Source organism: Lactuca virosa, chromosome 4 (genome assembly GCF_052849685.1).
Source record: "Lactuca virosa cultivar CGN04683 chromosome 4, Lactuca_virosa_CGN04683_v6, whole genome shotgun sequence".
NCBI lineage: Eukaryota > Viridiplantae > Streptophyta > Magnoliopsida > Asterales > Asteraceae > Lactuca > Lactuca virosa.
Window position 1 is genome coordinate 219,997,665 of NC_136429.1, and position 25,327 is coordinate 220,022,991.

Consider the following 25,327-nt stretch of genomic DNA (forward strand, 5'->3'; position numbering starts at 1 on the left):
CCGCCCATTCCTCAATAATTTTGTAATCATTTTCATTGATGACATACTCATATACTCTCGAAGTAAGGAGGAGCACGGTCAGCATCTACGCCAGATCTTGGAAACTCTGAGAGCTGAAAAGCTATATGCAAAACTCTCCAAATGCGAGTTCTGGATTCGTAGTGTGAATTTCTTGGGCCATGTAGTCAGTGAGGAGGGAATTTATATGGACCCTTCCAAGATAAAAGCTATTGAAGATTAGGTGATTCCGAAAATGCCAACGAAGATCAGGCAATTCTTGGGCCTTGCTGGTTACTATTGAAGGTTCATTCAGAATTTCTCCAAGATTGCCAAGCCCCTCACCACTCTAACACAAAAAGGCGTACCCTTCAACTGGACTGACAAACAAGAAGCTTCTTTTCAAACCTTGAAGTGATCCCTCTGTAGTGCTCCAGTGTTGTCTTTACCAAAGGGAACTGAAGATTTCGTAGTATATTGCGACGCTTTGAATCAAGGGTTAGGTTGTGTTCTTATGCAGCGTGGAAAATTGATAGCTTACGCGTCCAGACAATTGAAGACACATGAGGTAAATTACACCACCCATGATCTCGAGCTGGGATTTGTGGTCTTCGCCTTAAAATTTTGGAGGCACTACCTTTATGGTACAAAGTGCACCATCTTCACGGACCACAAAAGCCTCCAGCACATTCTAAATCAAAAGGAGCTGAACATGAGGCAGAGGAGGTGGGTTGAACTGCTAAATGATTATGAATGTGAGATCAAGTACCACCTAGGCAAGGCTAATGTGGTGGCCGATGCCCTAAGCAGGAAAGAATACTTGGGTTGTCGGGTAAGAACATTAACTATAACCATCCATTCCCACCTGACCTCACAAATCAAGGAAGCTCAATTAGAGGCCTTGAAAACGGAAAATGCTACAAGCGAAGCGCAGCATGGGATGGAGAAGAATCTTGAAATCAACAAGGACGGAGCTTACTTTTTCATGAGTCGAATCTGGGTCCCGAAATTTGGAGGGTTCAGAGACATAGTCGTGAACGAAGCTCATAAGACGCGATATTCTGTCCATCCAGGTTCCGATAAGATGTATTATTGGTGGCCGAACATGAAAGCAGAGATTGCCACTTATGTGGGCAAGTGTCTCACTTATGCCAGAGTGAAAGTGGAATATCAGAAGTCCTCAGGATTGTTACAGCAGCCAGTAATACCTGAGTGGAAATGGGAAAGGATTACCATGGATTTCATAACCAAATTACCCAAGACAGCAGACGGATTAAACGCTATCTGGGTGATTGTCGATCGGTTAACCAAATCCGCCCATTTCCTGCCAATAAAGGAGTCACAGAAAATGGAAAGGTTAACGCGAATATATAAAAAAGATGTGGTGAGACTTCATGGGGTGCGGATATCTATTATCTCGGATCGAGATAGTATATTTACTTCACGATTTTGGCAGTCGCTCCAGAAAGCATTGGGAACATAACTAGATATGAGCACTGCCTACCACCCTCACCAACGGCCAAAGCAAGCAAACCATTCAAACGCTTGAAGATATGATCTGAGCCTGTGTGATTGATTTTGGCAAGGCATGGGATACCCACTTGCCCTTAATCGAGTTCTCGTACAATAATAGTTATCACACGAGCATTAAGGTTGCTCCTTTTGAAGCTTTGTATGGCCGGGAATGTAGATCACCTCTTTGCTGAAAAAGTGCCTTTCAGATGAAAACCTAGTTGTTCCAGTGGATGATATCAAGGTGAACGAGAATCTCCTGTTCGTCGAAGAGTCGGTTGAGATAATGGACAGGGAAGTCAAGCGTACAAAACAAAGCCGCATTCTAATTGTGAAGGTTCGATGGAACGCAAAGCGCAGGCCGAAATTCACATGGGAACGCGAAGATCAAATGATGCAAAATTACCCTCATCTTTTCTCTAGTTCCTAAAAATAATCTTTCAAAAGAATTTTGGGACGAAATTCCCTCTAACGGGGGGGGGGGGGGGGGGGGGGGATGATGTCACAACTAGTATTTTTGGCTAGGAAATTCTGTCTATGTATGATTAACCTTTGATGTATCTTGTAACTCCAATTTTGATGTTATACATATTATTTACTCAAAAACAACTATTCTGATCAAAACTCACTCGTGAAGCCCTAAACCTAATTCAATGCACTATAGTCACTCAACTTAGGGGTTGTAACCCTAACTTTCCGGTTCATATCTCTTATTGGACTAGGATACCCTTATTGGCCCTAATGGGCCAATAAACCCACAACTTGATTTTTTGGGTTAAGATACCTCATTTGGGCCCTATTTGGACCCACATCCACTAAGTAATTGATTTCGGGCCATAAGACTCACCATGGCCGTTATTGGGCCGCAAACCACATAATTAATTGTAATGGGCCAAAAACCCATTCCTTTTATCATTTCGGGCCGTAAACTCATATGTGGGCCCACATGGATCGAAAATCCCTCATGGGCCAATGCAATAACAAGCCCAAGATCCATGTTCTCTCATTCCCTCTCATCCTCGTTTTTTTTTTAAAAAAGAAGAAGAAAATGTGATCATACTACTCTTGACACCTCATTGTTGTATGGTAGATTTCCATGTTGTTAATCTCACATACTTCTAAGCAAGACTCCTAATCCCTCATGTAATAACTAACTAATTCTCTCTCTCTCTCTTTCTCTTCTTATTCGTAGCTCTCTCCACTCTCCAAATTCAAACTTCATCTCATTCCTACAACTTCCTCCCTAGACTTTCCAAGAATTCCTCCATTCCTTTTTCAAGAAAACCATGAGGTGGTGTGGATTTTCAACAAGTTCTCACCAAAGTTCATCCCTTTAGGTAAGTTACTTCACACTTTAGTTGATTAAATCCATCTTATGTTAAGATTCTTTCTCAAAACAAAACCATTCTCGTGTATATGCTTCTAAAATCATCTTGTTTTAGAAGATCTTCTCAAAGGAGCTTGCTAGGCCTAAAACTCCTTCAAACTTCTCACCAAAACCGATCCATCACCCAAAGTGAGTACATATCCCCTTGTTCTCGGTTTTTACTATGTTTTGGGGGAGGATACAAGTTGCTTTTGTGTTAGATCTATGTATTTATGCATGTATATGTGTGTTTTCACGTTATATGTTGTGATTATGTTATGAAAACATGTTAAATCTTCACCAAACTCGAAATATCTACTAAACTTGGGGATGTTTGTAAACTAAACCATCTTATGTGACTTAGTATGAAGTTGAAAGGATTAAACATGCTAAGGATGTTTGAAAACTAAATAAAACCGTAAAAGGGGCCATATTTCACAAATAAACAAAAGACGAAGCCTTTATGACACTCACGGTTTTGAGAGGACCAAAAGAGTCATTTTTAGGTAAAAATGGATCTTTATGATATTTACGGTTTCAAAGGGGCCAAAAGTGTTAATTTTCACAAAATGGGCTTCTATTTGGGCCTTCAAGGTTTTAATGGGCTAAATTGGTCAAATTTCACAAAAATGGGTCTCATTTAGAAATTCACGGTTTCATGGGCCTAAAAAGGTAATTATTGACTTTTTATGGATTAAATTGTCATTTTAAACAAACATGGGCCAAAAAGTGTAAACTTTTGGTTAAATGGGCTGAAAATGTCATTTTATTCAAAATGAGCCTTTAAAGGTAAACTTTCGGTCTTAATGGGCCTAAAGTGTCATTTTTACCAAAAATTGTGCCTTAATTGTAAATTTTCGGCTTAATGGGCCAAGAATGTCATTTTTACAAAAAGTGGGCCTTTTATGTCATTTTGTTAAATAATTGAGCTAAAACAAGCAATATAATAACAAACGGGCTAATTACGTCATTCTCACTTTTATTGGGCCTTGTTTACCTATTTGCATGTTATTGGGCCTTCTTGGTCCATTTACATGCTTATTGGGCCTGATACATTCATTACATGTTTATTGGGCCTTAGTGATCCATTTACATGCTTGATAGGTCATGTATACTCTTTACATGATTATTGGGCCTTGTTGACCCATTTACATGCTCGACGGACCTGTATACACATTTCATGCTTATTGGGCCTCATTCATTCATGTACATACACATTAGGCCTTGTAACCTAAATACATACACGGAAATATTATTTAAAACATTATATAGTGTGTTACACTGTTCGCGTAAATTTAGTTAAGGTTCTTGTGAGACGTTCTTTCATCTGTACCTACCTAGTGTACAACCTTAAGCCCTGTACTTATAACCAGAGTCTCCTGGAGGGAGAGCGAAAGTTTGTGTATAGATTTATACGGGGTTGACAGCCTCGCACCTGAGTTGTTCGCTACAGCTAGACTAGGCCAGTCTAGGGTGACAAATGTCTTACCTTAAACAAGCAACGCCTGAAAAACATCATGACAGGCATAACAGTCATATCAACTATGGTTATAACGACTCACATAGTGATTAACTCCACTGTAAATTTATGGAATACATATACATTTCTGCTTTTATAAAACCATACAAACACCATTTTTCGGTCTTAGGGTTTTAAGACCACAACAATATTACAGACAGAAAATATCAGATTTTCTAGGAAACATACCTTATACATTACATTTTACTTGAAGTAGAAAATATAGGATTTTCTGGAATACTCTCTTCATGCATTTTCAAAACAGAAACACACATGCTATAATACAAGATTCGATACAAAACTTTCAAACCATTTTTACAGAAAATATCGGATTTTCTAGTGTTTACAAAGTAATACAAAGCTTTTCATACAAACATGCTTATGAACTCACCAACATTATATATGTTGACCGTTTTCAAAATAACTTGTATCCTCATGAAATCGTTAAGCATGGTGGTCATCAAGAACACGCGGATTTTATTGTATTTTGTTATCATCATAAATTAAATATTTGGAATGTAATTTGTTACCCAACATACTTATGTAAACTATGATGGTTGTTATATTGTATGTGTGATGATGATGATGTTTTGTTTCAATTATATATACTGTGATGATATTACAAGATGAAGTCACCCAACCCCCGGACGTTACCGCCGTTCTGGTTCGGGGGTGTGACAAATTTGATCTCACTTCAAGCTATATAGGAACTCGTCAGAAATCAATTTGGATTTTAAAATCACACATCTGTTTAATTTATGTCATTAGTTATACTTGTATATGTGACCATTGGTTGGTTTAGTTACGTAAATTGTAACAAAGACCGCTTTGATCCTCTAAAATTCTGATGAATGGACAAGATTGTTTAAGGGGAAAATGACATAAAAGCCCTCAAATTTTCAAGTTTTTGTCGGTTTTACCCTTGATGATTTTTTTATGTCAATTAAAGCCTAACATTTGAATAAGTTTTGTCATAATTAACTTTTATCAGGTTTCCAATTGGCTTTCCGGTCAACATTGCCAACGTGTATGTTATGTCATTTTAACTCCCCCAATATCCCCCACCCCCCCCCCCCGGTTATCCTCTAAATTAACAAGCAACAACAAAAGTCGCAGCACCCATGTAATCGAGCTCCTGTACACAGTTGATCAACAGGAAAATTTGAAAGATGGGGATGAATTGTTTCTTTGGATTTGGTTTCAATTGATCATCGGCCCCTAGCACTTCTCCAGATAGAGCGTTGCACATAATGTATGTGTGTGTTTTTGTTTTTCTTCCGTTCGTTCCAAAATCACAGCGACTGACGCCGCCATCGGTTTCTTCTTCGATGCCCCTTTCTTCACCGACCTTAATAAACTTGGCTAGATCTATTAATCGGATCTGTAATAATACACAAACTGTTACAAACAATTCTTTCTTTTTTCTCTATTTATTGTATATTTCTATGTCTTTGTGTGTTTTCGTTGTTAAAATCAAACATGGGAGGAGATACACACACATGGGAGATACAGAGAGAAAGGGATTGTGATGTTGGGTTATGAAGAAGGAGGTTGTAAGATTTTTCATTTATGTCCAATTAATGGAACCAAAGAAGACACGTCCCCCTGTCGTCGATTGCACACATCTCACACATGGAAATAAACAGGTACCACCTCCTTCTTCATTTAAAATTACTCTTGATGATTACCGGGTATGCATACCGATTTTTCCAGTTCTTCATCTAAAATCAATTTTGACAAAGCACCTCTATGAGTTCATCCAGTTCTTCATCTGATTTCTTCAATTTTGAATATACTAGTTATTGACCTTCAATTTCTTTAACACACCTGCAGATATAGATAGGGGCCCACAAGATACACATTGAAGATGTATAAAATACCTTCAATTTCTTTAACACACCTGCAGATATAGATAGGGGCCCACAAGATACACACTGAAGATGTATAAAATGTAAGTCGATTCAACACCTAGATTCAACCGGGGGAGGGTGCTATGATTTTAAAGGGTTTGAAATGGGTTGTGTTTAATTGTGAATGTTGAGAGAAAGAAAGATGTTTGACGTGGTGATTTCCTAAAAGATGACGAAGGTTTATAATGGAAGGAGATGTGGGTCTAGTACTCTAGTGTAATGAAGTCACGTAGCATTCACGTGGCCATGGTAACCGGCTATTATGAGGCAAACCTATTAAAATTTTTAAATGAAAAAGTTAGTGCAAAATATAAGGCTTTAATTGACATAAAAAATCACCAAAGGTAAAACCAACAAAAACTTGAAAACATGAGGGAGATTGTTAGAAAATTATGTACATTTATATATTCATGGTCCAGTGGGAGATTGTTAGAAAATCATGGGACCATTTCATAAATGCACATATATGTGGCTATCATTTAAATTCAGAAATAATATGGTAAATGTATAATATTGTTGATGGAAGGATATTCACTTACCATTTGTGGCTTGAGTTCCCGATTTGACTCAAGATCTTTTTCATCTCTCACATTAGGGCATATCTCAATCTATATATACATATGATGAGGAGCATATCAAACACACAAATTACACAAAGAAATTCGTTTGTGAATAACTATTGAGGGGTTATAAAGGTAGTCTTAAGATCAACAATAAAACCAAGTCTCTTCATCAGATCCAAAAGCTTCAATGGAAGCAGGTATATGGTATTCTTATTCTTTTAATTACTTTTGTATAGATTTGAGTATGATGTCTGACTTCTAAGCTTCCGCATATAAAGATTAAATTATCAAAACATAAACAACATAACAATCTCCTTTTGTTTCTTCCCAAAACCCCACAAACATTCAGTCACTGAATCCAAAATAGCAATTATGGCAACTTCCTCGATTAGACTTCAATGATTTTTCAATAAAACATAGCCCATGGCTTTTGTTCATATCCGTGATCAGAAAATAAGTATTTAGATCGGGCGTACGGTATAATTAACCGAAAAAGGTTGAAGACGAAGTTGCTTTGGAGGGTGTGTTTGAAATGGGATAAATTCCATAAATTAAGAGAAAGCATGGAAACTTAATTATCATGAATTTCAATCATTATTACAATTTGGTGATGGTATTGAGGTAAAAGCGAGTTCTGTTGTGAGCGCAAATGGTTTTGCATGTTCTCTTATGGAATATGTTAGGGCCAAGAAACCATGGTTGCCAAATTGCTCATAGACGATTGATTTTTTTTAAACGTACGTATTAGAGGTAAAACCTCTAACTAAGTGAACTAATTCTACACTGGCTATAGACGCTAGAATAAGAACACATTGTTATAATTGTATTTTAATTTAATAATAACAATACGAGGGACATAATAGTCAAATTATAAAAACCATGATTTTTAATTATTAAAAAAACGCTTTAAAATATTTAAAAAAAATATATTAAGTAAATATAATATTAGAATATCAAGAAGGGTATGATAGTTAAATTTTTTACAAATTGGTGTCGCTTGTGTAACTTTACCATCGGCAATTGACCTTCTATTAATCCCGACTTTCTTCGGTCGACTTCAAAGAATAAAAAGACGAGGAACAATAAAACTTTTAGCAAAATATCTTCATCCCATTCGTTGATTTTCGAAGAAACTAAGGGGAACACGTTTATTTGGCTGAAAACAAAGGCAAACGTACCTAATCCAGATGGGAACATCTTTAAATCTGTTATGGGTCTTTTCTCTATAATGTAACCATAATCCTAAAGTCTTGCTAGATTTTTAATAAAATTTTATCGCCTTTTAAAATAAAGTTAATTTTTTTAAAAAACAAATATAATATTTTAATATTTGTAAATAACATATACAAAATTATGTTCTTATATTGTTTATAGTATTTGTAATAAAAAAAACATACACGATTAATAATTTAAAAATAAAGAGAGAGAGAGTTTCATTTTAGACTACTATATTTTGTGAGACATGGGACACAATCTTATTCATTCATTTTGGAGATAAAAAAAATATTTTTAAAATGCAAAGTAATTGAAACTTTTCGAAAGACAAAATTGCAAAAATGGTCCCTGTAGTTGGCAAAATTCTGTAGTTTTGGTCCAAAACGAAATGTTCGTGCACCACTGGTCCAATTTTAGATACCTTGTGTGATTTTGATCCCTACAGTTGGCATTTTTGTGAGTTTTTAGTCCTGACCCAACCTGAAATGACGAATATGCCCTTTGATAATTCTTTTTTATTTATTTTTAACTTTTTATTACTATTTTCATTAAAAAAATAAAAAGAAAATAACACCATCCTCTCTCTCTCTCTCTCTCTCTCTCTCTCTCTCTCTCTCTCTCTCTCTCTCTCTCTCTCTCTCTCTCGTATCTGACTTCATACAACATTACAACCTACTCCCTCAAGTTCTTGATTCATCAACGATCAGTGACTACCGACCTTCCTCCGCCTTGCTCCGGTCACACTCTACCACTTCCTACTGCCAAACACCACCCACTGCCGCCACTATTTTGGTCGACCAAGCCCAACCCTGAACATCTCCACCACCATCCACCGTTGCTACTGTTTCTCTTCCTCGTCAATCACCATTAGACTGGAAAGAAGGAAGCAGCAGAAAATTGTTGTGCAACCACCACTCGCCGCCGCTGTTGTGGTGGGTAGTCCCCGCCATCACTAGTGCCACCCCTCGCATACCTCACCTCCTCCGTTCGAGAACCACTGCCGAAAGCCCTCCCCTGCACGACTGTTGTTGATTACATTGCTCCCCCAGATCTGCCTTCCGTTCATCCACTTTGTAGATCATTGCTTAAGCATCTTGTTTGTTAACATCTTGTTTATGATTCCGATTCCAAGAACTGATTGACCCCGTTTCGATTTTCCCCAAATCCATATAGACCCATCGATTCTTGTTTGTGTTTCCGATTCCAAGACAAGGATGGTGAAATCGATGGTGTTCATGTGGGAGTGGTTTTGGTCGAAATCAGCGGATAAAACGAATGAGAGTGGTTTTTGGTGGTGATTTGCAGTCGAGAGTAGGGGGTATAAGGTGGTGGTCGGACTTTCATCAACGGTGGCGAGACAAGAAGGTGAAGATGGTGGTGGTGGGTGGAGATGGCAGCTCCAATGCTTTCGTCTTTCTGTTCCGCCAGGTTCGACCAGAGGGAAGGAGGAGGGAAAGGGTTGTGGTTGGTGGGTTGATCAGCGATGGAAGGAGGGTAAATGGGTGGTGGCGGCAGTAATGTTCCGGTGGTCCCTGGTGGTTTTCCGGTGGCACAACTCTAAGGTCGGAGGAAGGTAATAGATGGTGATGTTTTGAGGGTGTTGGGGGTGGAGGTTTATCACAAGAAAAGGGGGAGCAAGGCATATGGGAGGAGGTGTTTGGGTGGGTTTCCTTGTCCAAAAGAGTGGTTAAGAGATGGTCGAGTTATGGTGGATGGGTTCAAAAGAAAAAGACAGTTGCTTCACCTTCTCGTGTATAACCACAGTGGACCAAGAAAAAAAGGATTCACCAGTCTTTCTTCATCTAACAAGTTGACTTTCAAGAGAGAGAGAGAGAGAGAGAGAGTGTGTGTGTGTGTGTGAGAGAGAGAGAGAGAGAGAGACCTTTTTCTCAATTTTAATTAATGAAAAACATTTGAATAACTATAAAAAAATAAAAAAAATAAATATAAGGGTATAATAGTCTTTTTATTTTGATAGGGACCAAAAACAATATAAAGATCCAATTTTGAACCAATGGTGCACCAACATTTCGTTTTGGACAAAAAACACAGAATTTTGCCAACCAGAGGGACCATTTTTGTAATTTTTTCCTTTTCGAAATTTTTATTTAATTATTATTTTCGTCATTTATATTTTGCAAAAAAATAAATAAATAAATAAAATAAAATAAAATTGAGTTTTTTTAAAAAAATATCTGTAAAATATTCTAATGACAAAACTGCAAAAATGGTCCCTGTGGTTTCTCATTTTATTTGGTTAAGGTCCAAACCTTTAAAAAATTGTAGATTTGGTCATTTTCAACAAGTTTTATTGTGGTTTTGGTCTCCCCTCCGTTAACTTTAACAGCTTGGCTATTAACTTTTTTAAAAGACTAAACTGCACAAATGGTCCCTGTGGTTTGCTCAAAATTCCCACTTTGGTCCAAAAATGTTTGGACTAGCACCAGAGGTCCAAAGTTTTCATTTTGTTGCTTGTTTAGTCCAATCTATTCTCATTTTTTTTCAAAATGACGGATTTGCCCCTGTTAATATGATTTTCTTTTTTTTTTCTTAATTGTTTTTTCTGATTTTCAAATTTAAAAAAATAAAAAATAAAAATAAATAAAAATATATATCTCTCTCTCTCTCTTAAAAAAATAAAAATAAATAAAAATCTCTCTCTCTCTCTCTCTCTCTCTCTCTCTCTCTTTTTTACTTTACTGTGTTGTCACAAACACTCAAACCTAATTTGTGATTATACCGGAGATCAGGAGGATCATTGATGATCTCATTTTGCTTCTAGCTGAAAAAATCAAACGATATCCTAGTTCAAATCAAGCCACCTCGAAGCACCAATCGTTTGTATTTCTCAGTTGATCGAACCCAAGTTCCAGTACCCGACCCAGTTCTGTTCATCAACGGGTCCGGTGATGGCATCGTTCTCCACCATCATCTTCGTCGTTCTAGTCCTCAAACACATACAACAACAAAGAAACATCATAACAGTGAATTCAATTAAACCCAATTCCGATGACCGCACTCAAACATCATAACAGCCTCCAAACTTTGATACGCCAATGTCAAAACTGCCTTCCATGACTGTTTCTGTAAAAATGAAAAAAAAGAAAACAACACAAAAACTCAAATGGGTGTATTCAAAGAACCCCTAAATCAAAAAATTGTAGCATATAAACATACTGATCTTACCCTTAGATGATTTTGACGAGACCCAGTTTCCAGATCCATGATAAGATGAAGACCCAATCGAAGAAAAGCAGCAGCAGCAGTCATCGATCTCGGTTGTCTCTCTTCTGTCCAGCAGAAAACACGAAGAATAGGGGAGGGTGAAGCAGATCGAAAATAGCATAGCAGGTCGGGTGAACACACGAGTTAGGGAGAGAAAACATGGCGATGGTAGGAGGGTGGATCAAACATAGCAGCAGGTGGTGGTGGTCGGAGTTAATGGCGGCGATAAGGCAATGGGTGTTTGGTGATTGTAGCGGTGGCTCTAGCTGCCCCGTTTCTCTTCTTCCAGTAGCGAACGAGAGGGAGAGGAAGGAGGAGTAAGGGGTTGTTAGTGATCGGAAACAACAGCAAGGTAGTAGTGGTGGTCGTTGGAACTTCCCCAGCAGCAGTGGGAGGCGACGATGACAGTCGATGGTGATTGAACTCACGACAACAACATTGATCGGTGGCAGCTTTGACTTTTCCTTCCTCTTCATCGGTTGTGAACAATGAGTGGAGAGAGTGAGAGGTGACACCGGTGATGAAGGTGAACGGAGATGGGGACAAGAAAGGACGTGAACAGATATGGGGACGACGGAGGGAGGAAGCACCAGCTGTGATCGATGGTGGGGTGTTTGGATTGTTGAGTATTAAAAGAGAGAGAGAGAGAGAGAGAGAGAGAGAGAGAGAGAGAGATTCTTTTTAATTTTCCTTTTAATCAGAAAAAATATTTAAATAAATAAAAAAATAGAAAAAGAAAATACCAAGGGTAAAATAGTCATTATGAAAAAGTTTATAGAAAACTAGACCAAACTCACAACAAAATGAAAAGTTTGGACCTCTAATGCTAGTCCAAACCTTTTTGGACCAAAGTGGCAATTTTCAGCTAACCACAGGGACCATTTGTGCAGTTTTGTCTTTTTAAAATGACAATTTTTCCCATAGGGACCATTTATGCAACCAAACTACAAGGACCATTTCTACATATCCTCTTTTTAATTTTATGACAAAATTTCACAATTGGTCCCTGTGGTTTACAGAATATCGCACTTTGAGGACTTCCTAGCAAAAAGTCACGCGACTAGTCCCTGTGGTTTGTAAAATTACATGAAAGGTCCTCCTGCCGTTAAATCTAACTTTTTAGCTGTTAGATTTTAATGAAAAAGACTATTTTGCCCTTGTACCAATATTGCAATACATTACAAACCTCAAGGACCATTCGTGTAATTTTCTAAATTTGAAATTATATATATATATATATATATATATATATATATATATATATATATATATATATATATATAAATTTCGCATTTTGTATATATATAAATTATAAATATAAATTTTATATATATATATATATATATATATATATATATATATATATATATAATTTCAACAATTTGATAATTTTTTTTTATCTTTTTGACATTTTGTTTTATATTTTTATTTTATAGTTTTAGTTATTATGGTTTTTAATTATATTTTAATTTATTTTGAATCAAGTAAATAAACTTAAATTCGATAAACCATGTCGAAATTATTTTTTCTTTAATTTTTCTTATTTGTGAATTGAAGCGTTAATGTTTTTTTATTGTTTTATTTATTTTTTTAATTTTATGTTGTTCCTGTTCATGTTTTTTTTTGATGCTTCATAGTTAATATCGTTAGCAACTTTATGTTTGCATTTATCTTTATCATTATTTGACCTTTTGTTTTCTATTTTTGTTATAATTTTAATTATTTATTATTCTTCTATTGTTTTTATTTATTTTAATTAAAGTAATGAAAAATAGAAAAACAAAAAACAAAAACTTAAACACCAAATTCTAATATACTCTAATATATTAATACATTTTACATTTTCATATTTTTTTGGTTTTTTCGTATTTTTTAAAAAAATTTAGTATTATTTTTTTAAATTTTTTTCATATTATTTTTAATTATTTCCTATTTTTATTTTTTTTTCGTTGTTTCGTCTTAATTTTCATCAACTTGATAACTTTTTTTTGACCTTTTCCAAAAAGTGTAAAATGTATGAATATATTAGAGTATATTACAATTTTGGTGTTTGAGTTTTTTTGGTTTTTTTTATAAATTTGGTTATTTATGGTTTTTGTAACTTTTTTTTATTTTGATTCGCGTAAATAAAATAGTTATATTTATAAATATAAATAAAGAAAATAAACATAAATTTTTTATTTACACAAATCAAAATAAAAAAAAGTTACGAAAACCATAAATAACCAAAATTAATAAAAAAAATACGAAAAAACCAAAAAACATAAAAAACCATGAATAACTAAATTTATAAAATAAAAATAGAAAACAAAATGTCAAAAACATTAAAAAAAATTATCAAAATGTTGAAAAAATATATATACATATATATATATATATATAATTTATATTTATAATTTATATATATACGAAATTTATATTTATAATTTACATATATACAAAATTTCAAATTTATAAAATTACAGAAATGGTCCATGAGGTTTGTAGTGTATTGCAATATTGGTAGAAGGGTAAAATAGTCTTTTCCATTAAAATCTAACTACTAAAAAGTTAGATTTAGCGGCAGGAGGACCTTTCATGTAATTTTACAAACCACAGGGACCAGTCGCATGACTTTTTGGTAGGAAGTCCTCAAAGTGCGATATTCTGTAAACCACATGGACCAATTGTGAAATTTTGTCTAATTTTATTGAATTATTATATATGAATAAATGTTATTTTTAATATATAGTATTTATATATTAATAAACATTGTTTTATTAGATTATTAATTTCTTTTAATTAAATATTTTTAATTTCTTTCTTATCGGATATTTTAATTGGATTATTATATGTGAATAAATATTATTTTTAATATATAATATTTATATATTAATAAATATTATTATATTTGATTATTAATTTATTTTAGTTAATTTATTTTATTGGAATAATTCTTTTTAGTGGATTATTATATATTACTAAATATTATTTTTAATTTATAATATTTATATCCTAATAAATATTATATTATCAGATTATTAATTTTTTTAATTCCTCTTTTTGGATTAATTCTTTTTTATTGGAATATTACTTTTGATTTATTATTTTTTTATATAATAAATATTATTTATTATATTATTAATTTATTTTTATTGTACAATATTAAATCTTTTTAATTTTATTAGTTCCACCACAAAGTTGTTCGAAATACGCAAAAGCGTCGCCTGCTCATCAACGAAAATCATCGGAATCACTGACAAAAACCTTTATCCGAGTTCCGGCATAAACCTTATTAACGTTTTCCACCCAACATCCTCGGTAGCCACCTACGACAACCGCTTCACAATCTGCTAGAATCCTCCATATCCCACACAATGCGCAACAAACTCCTATAAACATTAAAAATGGTGGTGGTGATCGGGGTGATGGTAGTGGTGTTATCGCAAGTGACTACCATCATCATTGAATGAAAAAGGTTGGTAGGTTTCTATCCAACCTTCAAGGAAGATGTTTTGTGGTGATCCCGACGATTTTCGAAGATGACAGGCAACGTTTTTGCATATTCTGACGAGTTTGTGGTGGAACTAATAAAATTAAAAAAAATTAATAGTATACATTAAAAATAAACTAATAAACTAATAATCCAACAAAATAATATTTATTATATAAATAAATAATAAATTAAAAGTAATATTCAAATAAAAAAGAATTAATCAAAAAAAGAAATTAAAAAAATTAACTAAAAGAAATTAATAATCTGATATTGTAATATTTATTAGAATATAAATATTATAAACTAAAAATATTATTTATTAATATCTAATAATCCAATAAAAATGAAATACTCAAATAAAGAAAATTAACTAAAATAAATTAATAATCCAATATAAGAAATTTTTTTAATATATAAATATTATATATTAAAAATAATATTTATTCATATACAATAATCCAATTAAAATATCTGATAACAAAGAAATTAAAAAAATTAATTAAAAGAAATTAAAATTTTAATAAAACAATATTTATTAATATAAAAATTGTATATATTAAAAATAACATTTATTAATATATAATAATTCAATAAAAATAAAAAGAATATATGTAGAAATGGTCACTGTAGTTTGGTTGCAGAAATGGTCCATTAGGGTATAATAGTCATTTTAAAAAAGTTAACAGCCAAGTTGTTAAAATTAACGGAAGAGAGACCAAAACCACAACAAAACTTATTGAAAAGGACCAAATCTACAACTTTTCAAAGTTTTGGACCTTAACCACATAAAATGAGAAGCCACAGGGACCATTTTTGCAGTTTTGTCTATTCTAATAGAATATTCTAGTATAAAAATTACAACAAAATTGTTAGAATATTAACATATTATACTAGAATATTAGACTATAAATATTAAACAATTGTAATTGAATATTAACATATTCTACAAATTCTAATAAGTTTAGTAGAATATTAGAATATTTTAACATATGTAACAATTCTAGTAGAATACGAAAATATTCTAACATGCTAAAAAATATATTTGAATATTTACAGTGTAATATTTTATTAAAATATTTTATATATATTTCAAAAACACGGTAATGATTTTTATTTAGTTTATACTTTTTTATATTTTTTATATTTTTGTTTATTTTTGTTGGGTAAATAAAATAACGAAAATATAATTAAAAAAAATCGGATTTATTTTATTTTGTATTTTAGATTTATTTTTTTATCTCCAACATAAGTGGCTAACATTACATCTGCATATCTCTCTCTCTCTCTCTCTCTCTATATATATATATATATATATATATATATATATATATATATATATATATATATATATATATATATATATATATATATATATATATATATATATATATAGGTAACAGTTCAAATGAGAACCACTAAAAATTAAGAACCGTAAGAACCCCATTTTATAACCAGATCTATACACTACATACATCCTTACATGGTTATTTTCTCTCTCATCTCAAACTTGAAGAACACACAAACATTACCACCAGTTAGCCACCAACCACCACCCTTGATTGCCACCGCCGGCGAACCGCCGCCGCCTCCTACCGCCTGCAAACCACCATCATCAGATCCATAAGTTCCGGTTGGCTCCAGATCTACAATTTCAGCTTCCGATCTACGATTTTCCTCTTCAGATCTACAATTTCAGCTTCAGATCTATGATTTCTCTCTTCAAATCTACAATTTTCGTCTTCAGATCTACTATTTTCGACTTCAGATCTTCGATTTTCTCCTCCGGATTATGAGCTCCGGCGAGCGGTGATAGCCACCACCTTCCTCCATCACTGTCGATCGTCATTTGGTTTCAGATATGAAGTCATGAAGTTGTTTCAGCTTCACTTTCTCTCTTTATAACACAAAACATATCAGATCTGGTGCAATTTGGTTAAATCTGATAGTCGACCTTATCACCACCGACCACCACCTAACATTAACTATTGTTCTTCGCTGGAACACCAAAAAACGTCACACTCTACTCTGAAGTCCAGATCTAGTTCGTCTCCAGATCTTTGACACCCAAATCTGATGGAATACAAGAAAACTTCTCCAATTTGCTTCGTCGGAACAATAGATCTGACGGAAATCACCACCAACAGATCTGACATCCAGATTTGATGTAACCTCCGTCGATATGACTCCACCTCTACAACAACCGACGTCGCACCACCGTTGTTACTGCCTACCATCAGTACTCATGGATCTGAAGCAAGGGAACAATCTCAGATCTGGATATAAGATACAGTGAAGGTGTTTGATGAAATGCTTCACCAAAAACAATATATGTTTTTAAACATTGAATAATATGAATAAGTTTCTGAACTAGTTTCTTAAGTTGTGAATAAGCGTTTTTTTTATAATTATTAAGTTGTTAATGCATGGATTTTATACATATCTGATTGTTTCAATTAGAAAAAAATTAAGGTATATGATTTTTTTATAAGTATTAATTTGTGAATACATGATTTTTTGTAAATATTAATTTGTGAATATATGATTTTTTTCATAAGTTTTAGTTGTGATTAAATGAATTTTTTATAAGTTTTAAGCAATATATGTATGAATTTTTATAAGTTTTAATGTGAATTTAAACATGTTTTAATTATATTAGTGTTTTCTCAAATAATGTGAATTTAAGTTTTTTAAGTTGTGAATTGTGATGAGTGTGTGAACTATAATCTAATATAACCTCCAAGCTCCAAACATCATCAGATGTAATTTTTAACCTGTAAATATATTTTATTAAATTGTGAATTTATACATTAAATTATGAATTAAATATATTAAGTTGTGAAATGAGTATATTAATCTGTTAAATTTTTTACGAATTTTATTTTTGCTTCTAAAATATAAGATGAAAGAAGCATTATATATAGATTTTATTTTCTCTAATTTTGAATAACATGTAAAATTTAAATTATGAATATTATATAAATTAATATTTTAAAGAAAAACTAGCCCACATATCTGAAGGTATAAATATAACTACTAAGTACAGAATATGGATGTGAATATATAGTTTTTGTGTATTAAACCGTGAATTTAATACATTAAGCTGTTAATTTTGTGTATTGACTGTATAAGCTGTGAATTGATTGTATTAAATTGTGATTTTTTTTATGAATTTTATGTTAAAATATAAATATTTGTATTAATTTTCTTGTGAGTATTTTTTTGGTGAAGTAAAAATATGTAAGAATGTATTAGTTTTTATAATTGTTGCATTAAACTCTAAATTAGCGAATTAATATGTTTATTAAACTGTGAATATAGTATTAATCTAACAATGTATGATTTTATATACAGATTTGGTTCGAAAGGAATGATGGTTACGACGTTGACATAGATGGATGGTGCTGATATGTGGTAGTTGGTGGTGGTGGTAGAGTTTGGGTTTGACTTTTCTAAATTAGTGAATTAGTGATATTATGATTGTATTAAATTGTGAATTTTGTATACTAAACTATGAATGGATTTTATTAAATTTTGTATTTTATATAATTTTTGTGTTAAAATATGAGTCGAAGTATAAATTAAAATATTAGACTGTAAAAATTACAATTTTGCCCTTTTCGTACAAAAAATACAAAAAAATCCGGATTTTAACATGTTTAACATGTTCAATAAGTATTGTGTACATATTTACTTATAAAATGGGGTTCTTACGGCTCTTAATTTTTTATGGTTCTTATTTGAACCACTCCCTATATATATATATATATATATATATATATATATATATATATATATATATATATATATATATATATATATATATATATATATATATATATATATATATATATATATATATATATATAGAGAGAGAGAGAGAGAGAGAGAGAGAGAGGAGAGTTCAATTAAGAAAAAACGGTTGAGAGTGAGGGAATCATTCTCAGTCACACATTTATTTTGTCGTAAAACACTTAGGCATACCGGCGGAATGAGTAACAGATACACATGTGTTTTTTCCAACAAAACATATTTTCTTAAAGTATACTAATAATTACCTTAAAATAAATAAAAACATATATTTTTTTTGTTTTTATAATTTTTAGAATGCTATTTTTATCGAAAATTTATTTTTAATATATCAAAATATATAATTTTTTATTCTCTATAAATAGACATCCATATTGATATAGTTTTAAGGTAAAATAAAAAAATTATTTTTTTGAGTTTCAGCTATCGTTATTCATAAATGAATAAAAACGAATCAGATTTTTATTACGGTACATTCGTTATTCACTTATGAATAAAACGCATGCTTAACTTTTTTACAGTTTAAGTATCGTTTATATATGAATATAACACGTTATAAAGTATTCTTACCCGAAATATTTTTTTTTAAATCATCTTTCGTCACATGTTATATTATATATAAATAAAACGTGTATTAATTGTCGTCATATGTTATATTCATGTATTAATAAAACATTTCTAAAATTTTTTGTTACAGTTCATTTGTTATTAATATATAAATAAATAATATGTTAAAAAAAATGAAATGTTTTGAAAATTTGAACTACTTATTCACATAGGAATAACAAATAAATTGTAACAAAATTATGTTAAATGTGTTCTTCGTAAATAAATATAACTTGTGAGGAAAGTCAATACACGTTTTATCCATATGTGAATATAACATGTGACGAGAGTTGATGCAAGCTGTAAAGAGTTTATTATATGTTTTATTTATATATGAATGATACTTAAATTGTAAAGAAAATTAATCATATTTTTTATTTATAAGTGAATAACCAATGTGTTGTACTAAAAATCTGATGAATTTTTATTCAATTATGAATAACGATAGCTGAAAACATAAAAAAAATAATTTTTTATTTTATCTTAAAACTATATCAATATTGATGTCTATTTATAGAGAATAAAAAAATCATTAATTTTGGTATATTTAAAATCATTTTTCGATAAAAATAGCTTTTTAAAAATTAAAAAAACGAAAAAAACTATGTTTTTGTATATATTAAACTAATGATTAATATAGTTTAAGAAAACATGTTTTGTTGGAAAACACATGTGTATTCTTTTTCCATTTCCGCTGGTAGGACGGAAACTTTTACGACAAAAATAAATGAGTGACTGAAAATAAATCCTCAATTTTCAACATTTTTTATTTTTCTCAATTCAACTTATATATATATATATATATATATATATATATATATATATATATATATATATATATATATTCTTTTAATGTAAAAATAATATGATAATTGATATGTAACAAAGATTGTTACGTGGTCAGCCTAATAAATACAAAGTAACAACTCACCGTCATGAGTCAATCACACGTCATACGGGTCCAGCTGCCACCTTAAACTGCGTGACCAATATATATATATTTTTAAAATCATATCCCTAATAAATTATACTAGTATATTATAAGAATATATATTTTATATAAGTACCCTTAATTATATTTACCCGTTAAAATCAATCAAATCAAAATTTTAATTTTTATACACAAATTATTATATATATATATATATATATATATATATATATATATATATCAAATTAATATCCGTAATAAATAAGACAAACTTTGCTTTTGTTCCGATTTTATATAGCCGTTTGAATTTATAACGTCCGATTTATAAAATGTTGTACGAAGTTTATAATAATAATATTAATATTAAAATATAAAAAATATTTATAAACCGATTTTATATAGCCGTTTGAATTTATAATGTCGTCCGAATGTTAAAATTTTGTGCGAACTTTATAACAACAACAATAATAATAATAATAATAATAATAGTAATAATAATAATAATAATAATATAAATTAAAAAAGAATTGAAAAAAAACAAAAAATAAAATAGGAAAAAAAACAAAAAATCAAATCAATAGGTGGAATTGGAAAATGATATGATACTTATAGAAAACCTCAAAATTATAACCAACTTCCAATCTTGACATATAAATTTATACTTTTACGTTTACAAATCATAACAAAAGTTAAGAAGTTGCAAAATGTAAATGTATAAATTTATATGTCTAAGATTTTGAAATTGATTAGAATTTATTTGAAAAATAATTTTTTAATATAATAGTATAATTTACCCGGAACCGATGGACCCAAATTCAGATTACCCGGTTCTGGTTCGATTTCCTGGTTCTAAATCTCATATGTATTATGAACAACCTTTTGTATTTCTTTTTCGGCCTTCAACTATTACATTGTCGTTTTCTTTTTTCAGTGAACTCCTTAACATATGTGCTTTTTTTGGGATGGATTTACTATATATAGTATGTACGTAACTATTTTGATGTTCTTAATTAATTTGCCACTGAAAGATTTCCTCGTCTTCATAAATCTTTCGATTCTACATTTATTATATAATAGCTTAAATTTTGTTTCGGTCTCAACATCGCAAAGCAATGCGTCGTTCAAAAAGTCATCGCCAATTTTGTTGCGCAAGTCGGTCTTCAAGAACTTCATCTTCGAAAAACATCTTTCTATACATGCGGTCGCTACGGGTAATATCAAAGTCAACTTTAAAAGCTTATAAACCAAATGATAAGACCGATGTTTCCCCGTACTAACCATCAAACGAGAAATGTTGGAAATTCCTTTCAAACTCGTGAAACGCTCATCTTTGATGCAAGAGTGATAAAATATCTCAAGTATTCATTCCAGGTCTATCATATCTGAATCATCAAAGTCATACTTGTACAACTTACCCGACTTCAACAACTTTGATTTGTCAAATTGTGCAAATAAATCATAAAGGGCTCAAAGCACCTATGTATTCTAGTAGTTGGGTGGTTGTTTCACTAAATCGATCCCGATATTCTGTAAGTTGCACATCCACCACCATGTTGAAGATTTCAACCTCAAAATGAAATATATTAGTCTTTGTGGTCTTACAGTTTCTCGCACCAACATACAACTCTTCCATATCTAAAGTATCAATATTGTGTGTTAGACAGAAAGAGGATACATTTGACAAAATGCTAGAAAACCCCATGTTTCTTAAAGATTTCAATGTCTCCATTGTCCCTCTAACCATTGAAGCCGCTTCTAAAATGTCTAGATCTTTTCTTTAAAGTTGATTTGACAATGTACTCGTGAGGTGCAAAATCTCATACATCATATATAAGTAAAACACGAACTCATATGATTTAAAATATGATATGATTTCGGACGCTTGTTGACGGTTTGCCAATGACCCTCCTTCCTCTTCCACAAAATCTAAAACTACAAGAACATCCACAAACAACTTCATCAAACTTGTGAGTGTGTTGAAATGTGAACCCCATCTTGTATCTCCCGCTCGAACTAGTGTAGTCTCTTGATTTAACCATTTTCCCGTTTCAAGTTCACCATTACACAAACCTTTTTGCACCCTTTCTCTTGCTTGTTCCCATAGTAACTCTTTTTTTTTACACGAGGCACAAACAACATTCACCACCAACAATATTTGCTCAAAAAAGTCACTAACATCATCATGCTTCTTTGCTACAGCCACAACCACTAACTGAAGTTGGTGTGCGAAGCAGTGTACATAAAAAGCTATGTCATTAACTTGTAATATTAAAGCTTTCAAACCATTGAATTCCCCTCGCATATTGCTAGCCCCATCATAACCTTGTCCTTTTATCGATTAAAAAAATTAATATATATATATATATATATATATATATATATAATATAACACATAAAGCTAATTAAATTAAATTGAAATAAAAAGTAAATAATAAATTATCTGACTAAAAATCAACTTATTACTTGTAAGTACTTCATTTATCACGTTTTTGAGTGTCAAGGAGGATGTATCCTTCACGTGAACAAGCCCAATGAATCTTTCCTTCGCAAAGCCAAGACCATCGACATATCGTATATTGTCAACGGAATCGTCATGACCACGAAATGGTAAACCGGTTTTCAATAAAAGTTTAACAACAATAATAGAAACACGTAACCGAGCTTTATATTTATGGTCCTCCACTTCGGTTTTCCTCCTCAAGAGTACATCTATAGCTTGTTTTTCTCTCAATATAAAATCACATTTTTCTCTTGCTTTGTTGTGAAAACTATCAATACTACCCTCATTAGTTTGAAATGCATTTCTCTTTTTCACACTATATTCCAACCAATCAAAATCTGTAAACCATGAAGGAACGAAGCTTCTTAATCTATCATCTATTTTCTTTTTTGGATACTTATGTGACATTATTTGACAAGGTCCTTGAAGTAAATTAGCTCTTCTTACATCATTTCTTACATTTGATTTATAACTTGTAATCTTTGGCCTATGTGCCGGGTCCGTTGGAAGATCTTTCAAATCAACACTTTTATTAGATTCATTAGAGCATGGTGTTTGTGGAATTGCATTACAAACCCAAGGGTAACCTACAATTCAACATTAAACTAAATAACTACTAATTTCACCAAATCATCCAATTGCTTCAATAAAATCATACCAAATTGGTCAATAACATCAATAGAAACATAACAATTTCAACAATTCAAGATAAGTCGATAAAGACGATAAGATTGAGAGTTGAGACATGGCAATTTTATTTCACCAAATCAAAAAATAAGTCAATAACATCAATAGAAACATAGCAATTTCAATAATTCAAGGTAAAAACATAGCAATTTCGATTTCAGCCTAAACAAATTGGTAAAATTTCAACTTACTTGCTTCATTCTTAGGCTAGGGCTTGGAGATTACTTGGAGTCTTGGAGTCAAATTGAACAATTGGTGGGAATGGGATTCGATTTTTTCTAGTGAATCAACAAGACAACATTAGGATTTAGGAAGCCATGGAGCTCATGGAATATTCGAACAGACAACGGTGAGTGATTTTTTTTTTCTGTCGAACACACTGCCTCTCGAACTCTTAAGGTGACGATTTTTTTTTTTCTGTTTATTCCGTCAGCCGGTTAAGTTGAAATGTCCAAGTGGACCAAGTCCAAACTCCCAATTGGACTATTTTACAAATGCCATTGGGCTTTTTTCTTAGGATTATTTGTTGTTTTTTTTGGCTAAAGTTGATAGGATTTTTGGACTACTATTTATGAGTTTAAGTTGTAAACTAATTATAACTTTAGGTTGTAAATATACTTTTGGCCTTCATTGATCCAGTGAGTGACAATTGTTTTTACATTGTTGTCAATTTTTTTACGTAGTTGCCGGTTTTTTTACGTAGTGGCACAATAGGTAAATTTTTTTTGAAAATATTACCACTACGTACGCGAAAACTAGGTGTTTCCGGTGCCACACTGGGCACCTAGTAAAAACCGCCACTGTTCTTGTTTAGCCATCGACTGTGAATAGTAAATGGTTTTAGCCGGCTTCCATTATGCCCATTTAATTCTCTATTTTTTGTTCCCTACCAGTTTCACCACGTATCTCCTTCATGTTTCCTCCGCCACTTTCCTTACCAGTCTCTTTCTTCCACCTCCTCCCTTATCAATTTCAAAGCTTATGCCGACTCCATATTTATTATGTATTTAAGGTATGTATAATTTCTTTTTTTTTCCATTTTAACCAAGTTAAACTAACCTCTTCAAAGAATTTTTCATTTTTCTAGGGTTTTGCTTACCGAGAAACTTCAACTGAGGAAGGACCGAAGACAGAAAAATTGAAACCTAGTTTCTCACTGTCACTCTTTCTTAGGTTTGTACCAAACAAAGGAGAAAGAGGTGACACTTTGTATGATCGATTATTTAGTTTGATTAATTATGAAATCATGATTAACAAAAATGAATGTAAGATGAGCACAATAAGGTAATTAATTCTCTTTGTATTTCTAATGAGGGTAAGAAACTTAATTACAATGAGGAATGTAAGAAGTAGCAAAACATTTACTCTACCTTCTAACTAACATTTCTATTTATAGTTGACAAACAGAGAGTCGATGTGACAACCCGAAATTTTCATTTGTATAATCTCTACAGTTAAACACTTCATATAATATTCAAAAACATTTCAGTACATTTTTGGCCGGATTTAAGTCCGTTTGGGTGTTTTATTTTATTTTTCGTCAAACGATTAAATAAAAGGAAGTGTCGTTATTAGTGATGTGTAGCAAAGAAAACAATCAACACCTTAGCTAGGTGTTTACGGCCAAACAAGAGGTGTTTGGGCCGTAAACACCATTTTCCCAAGAACTCATGCATATAGCATGAGTTTACACACCTTTTCCTCATTTTCCACTTCCCACCTCAAGAACACCAAGCTTTTTCTCTCAAGTATCATAAGTTCATTTCTTCAAATCCGCCAAAATGTAAGTGTTTCCTTCCTAGATTCGTTCATACAATACTTAATCTAGTGTTTATACATCATTTCATCCATGGATTCTTGGTTTTTACTTAGATCTTCAAGTGTTCTTCAAAACACCAAGAACACACACTAGTGTTTTTGGGCTCTAATCACTCTTACAAGCTTCATATAAGTAAGTGTACCCTTCCTATCTAGTTACTTACTTAGTATACTTGTTAATCCTTTGGAAAATCAT

At 31.8% G+C, this 25,327-nt stretch overlaps 1 protein-coding gene across 1 annotated transcript; it reads right to left on the reverse strand.

Annotated features, from left to right (window-relative positions):
• Positions 1 to 21,582: 21,582 nt before the first annotated feature.
• On the reverse strand, positions 21,583 to 23,034 carry LOC145105621 (uncharacterized). Its single transcript, XM_079042712.1, has 3 exons — positions 22,590 to 23,034; positions 22,031 to 22,454; positions 21,583 to 21,901 (listed from the first exon to the last, which is right to left on the reverse strand). The coding sequence occupies exons 1-3, from the start codon at positions 23,032 to 23,034 to the stop codon at positions 21,583 to 21,585; spliced, it is 1,188 nt and encodes a 395-aa protein (XP_078898838.1).
• Between the last annotated feature and the right edge of the window lie 2,293 nt (positions 23,035 to 25,327).

Excerpts from the sequence above, each read along its gene's own strand:
- LOC145105621 (XM_079042712.1), bottom strand. The coding sequence starts at position 23,034 with ATGTCACATAAGTATCCAAAAAAGAAAATAGATGATAGATTAAGAAGC. Across the intron at positions 22,455-22,589 it reads GATAAATGAAGTACTTACAA|GACAAGGTTATGATGGGGCT; the intron begins GTAATAAGTTGA and ends AATCGATAAAAG. Across the intron at positions 21,902-22,030 it reads TTTGTGGAAGAGGAAGGAGG|AAAAGATCTAGACATTTTAG; the intron begins GTCATTGGCAAA and ends TCAACTTTAAAG.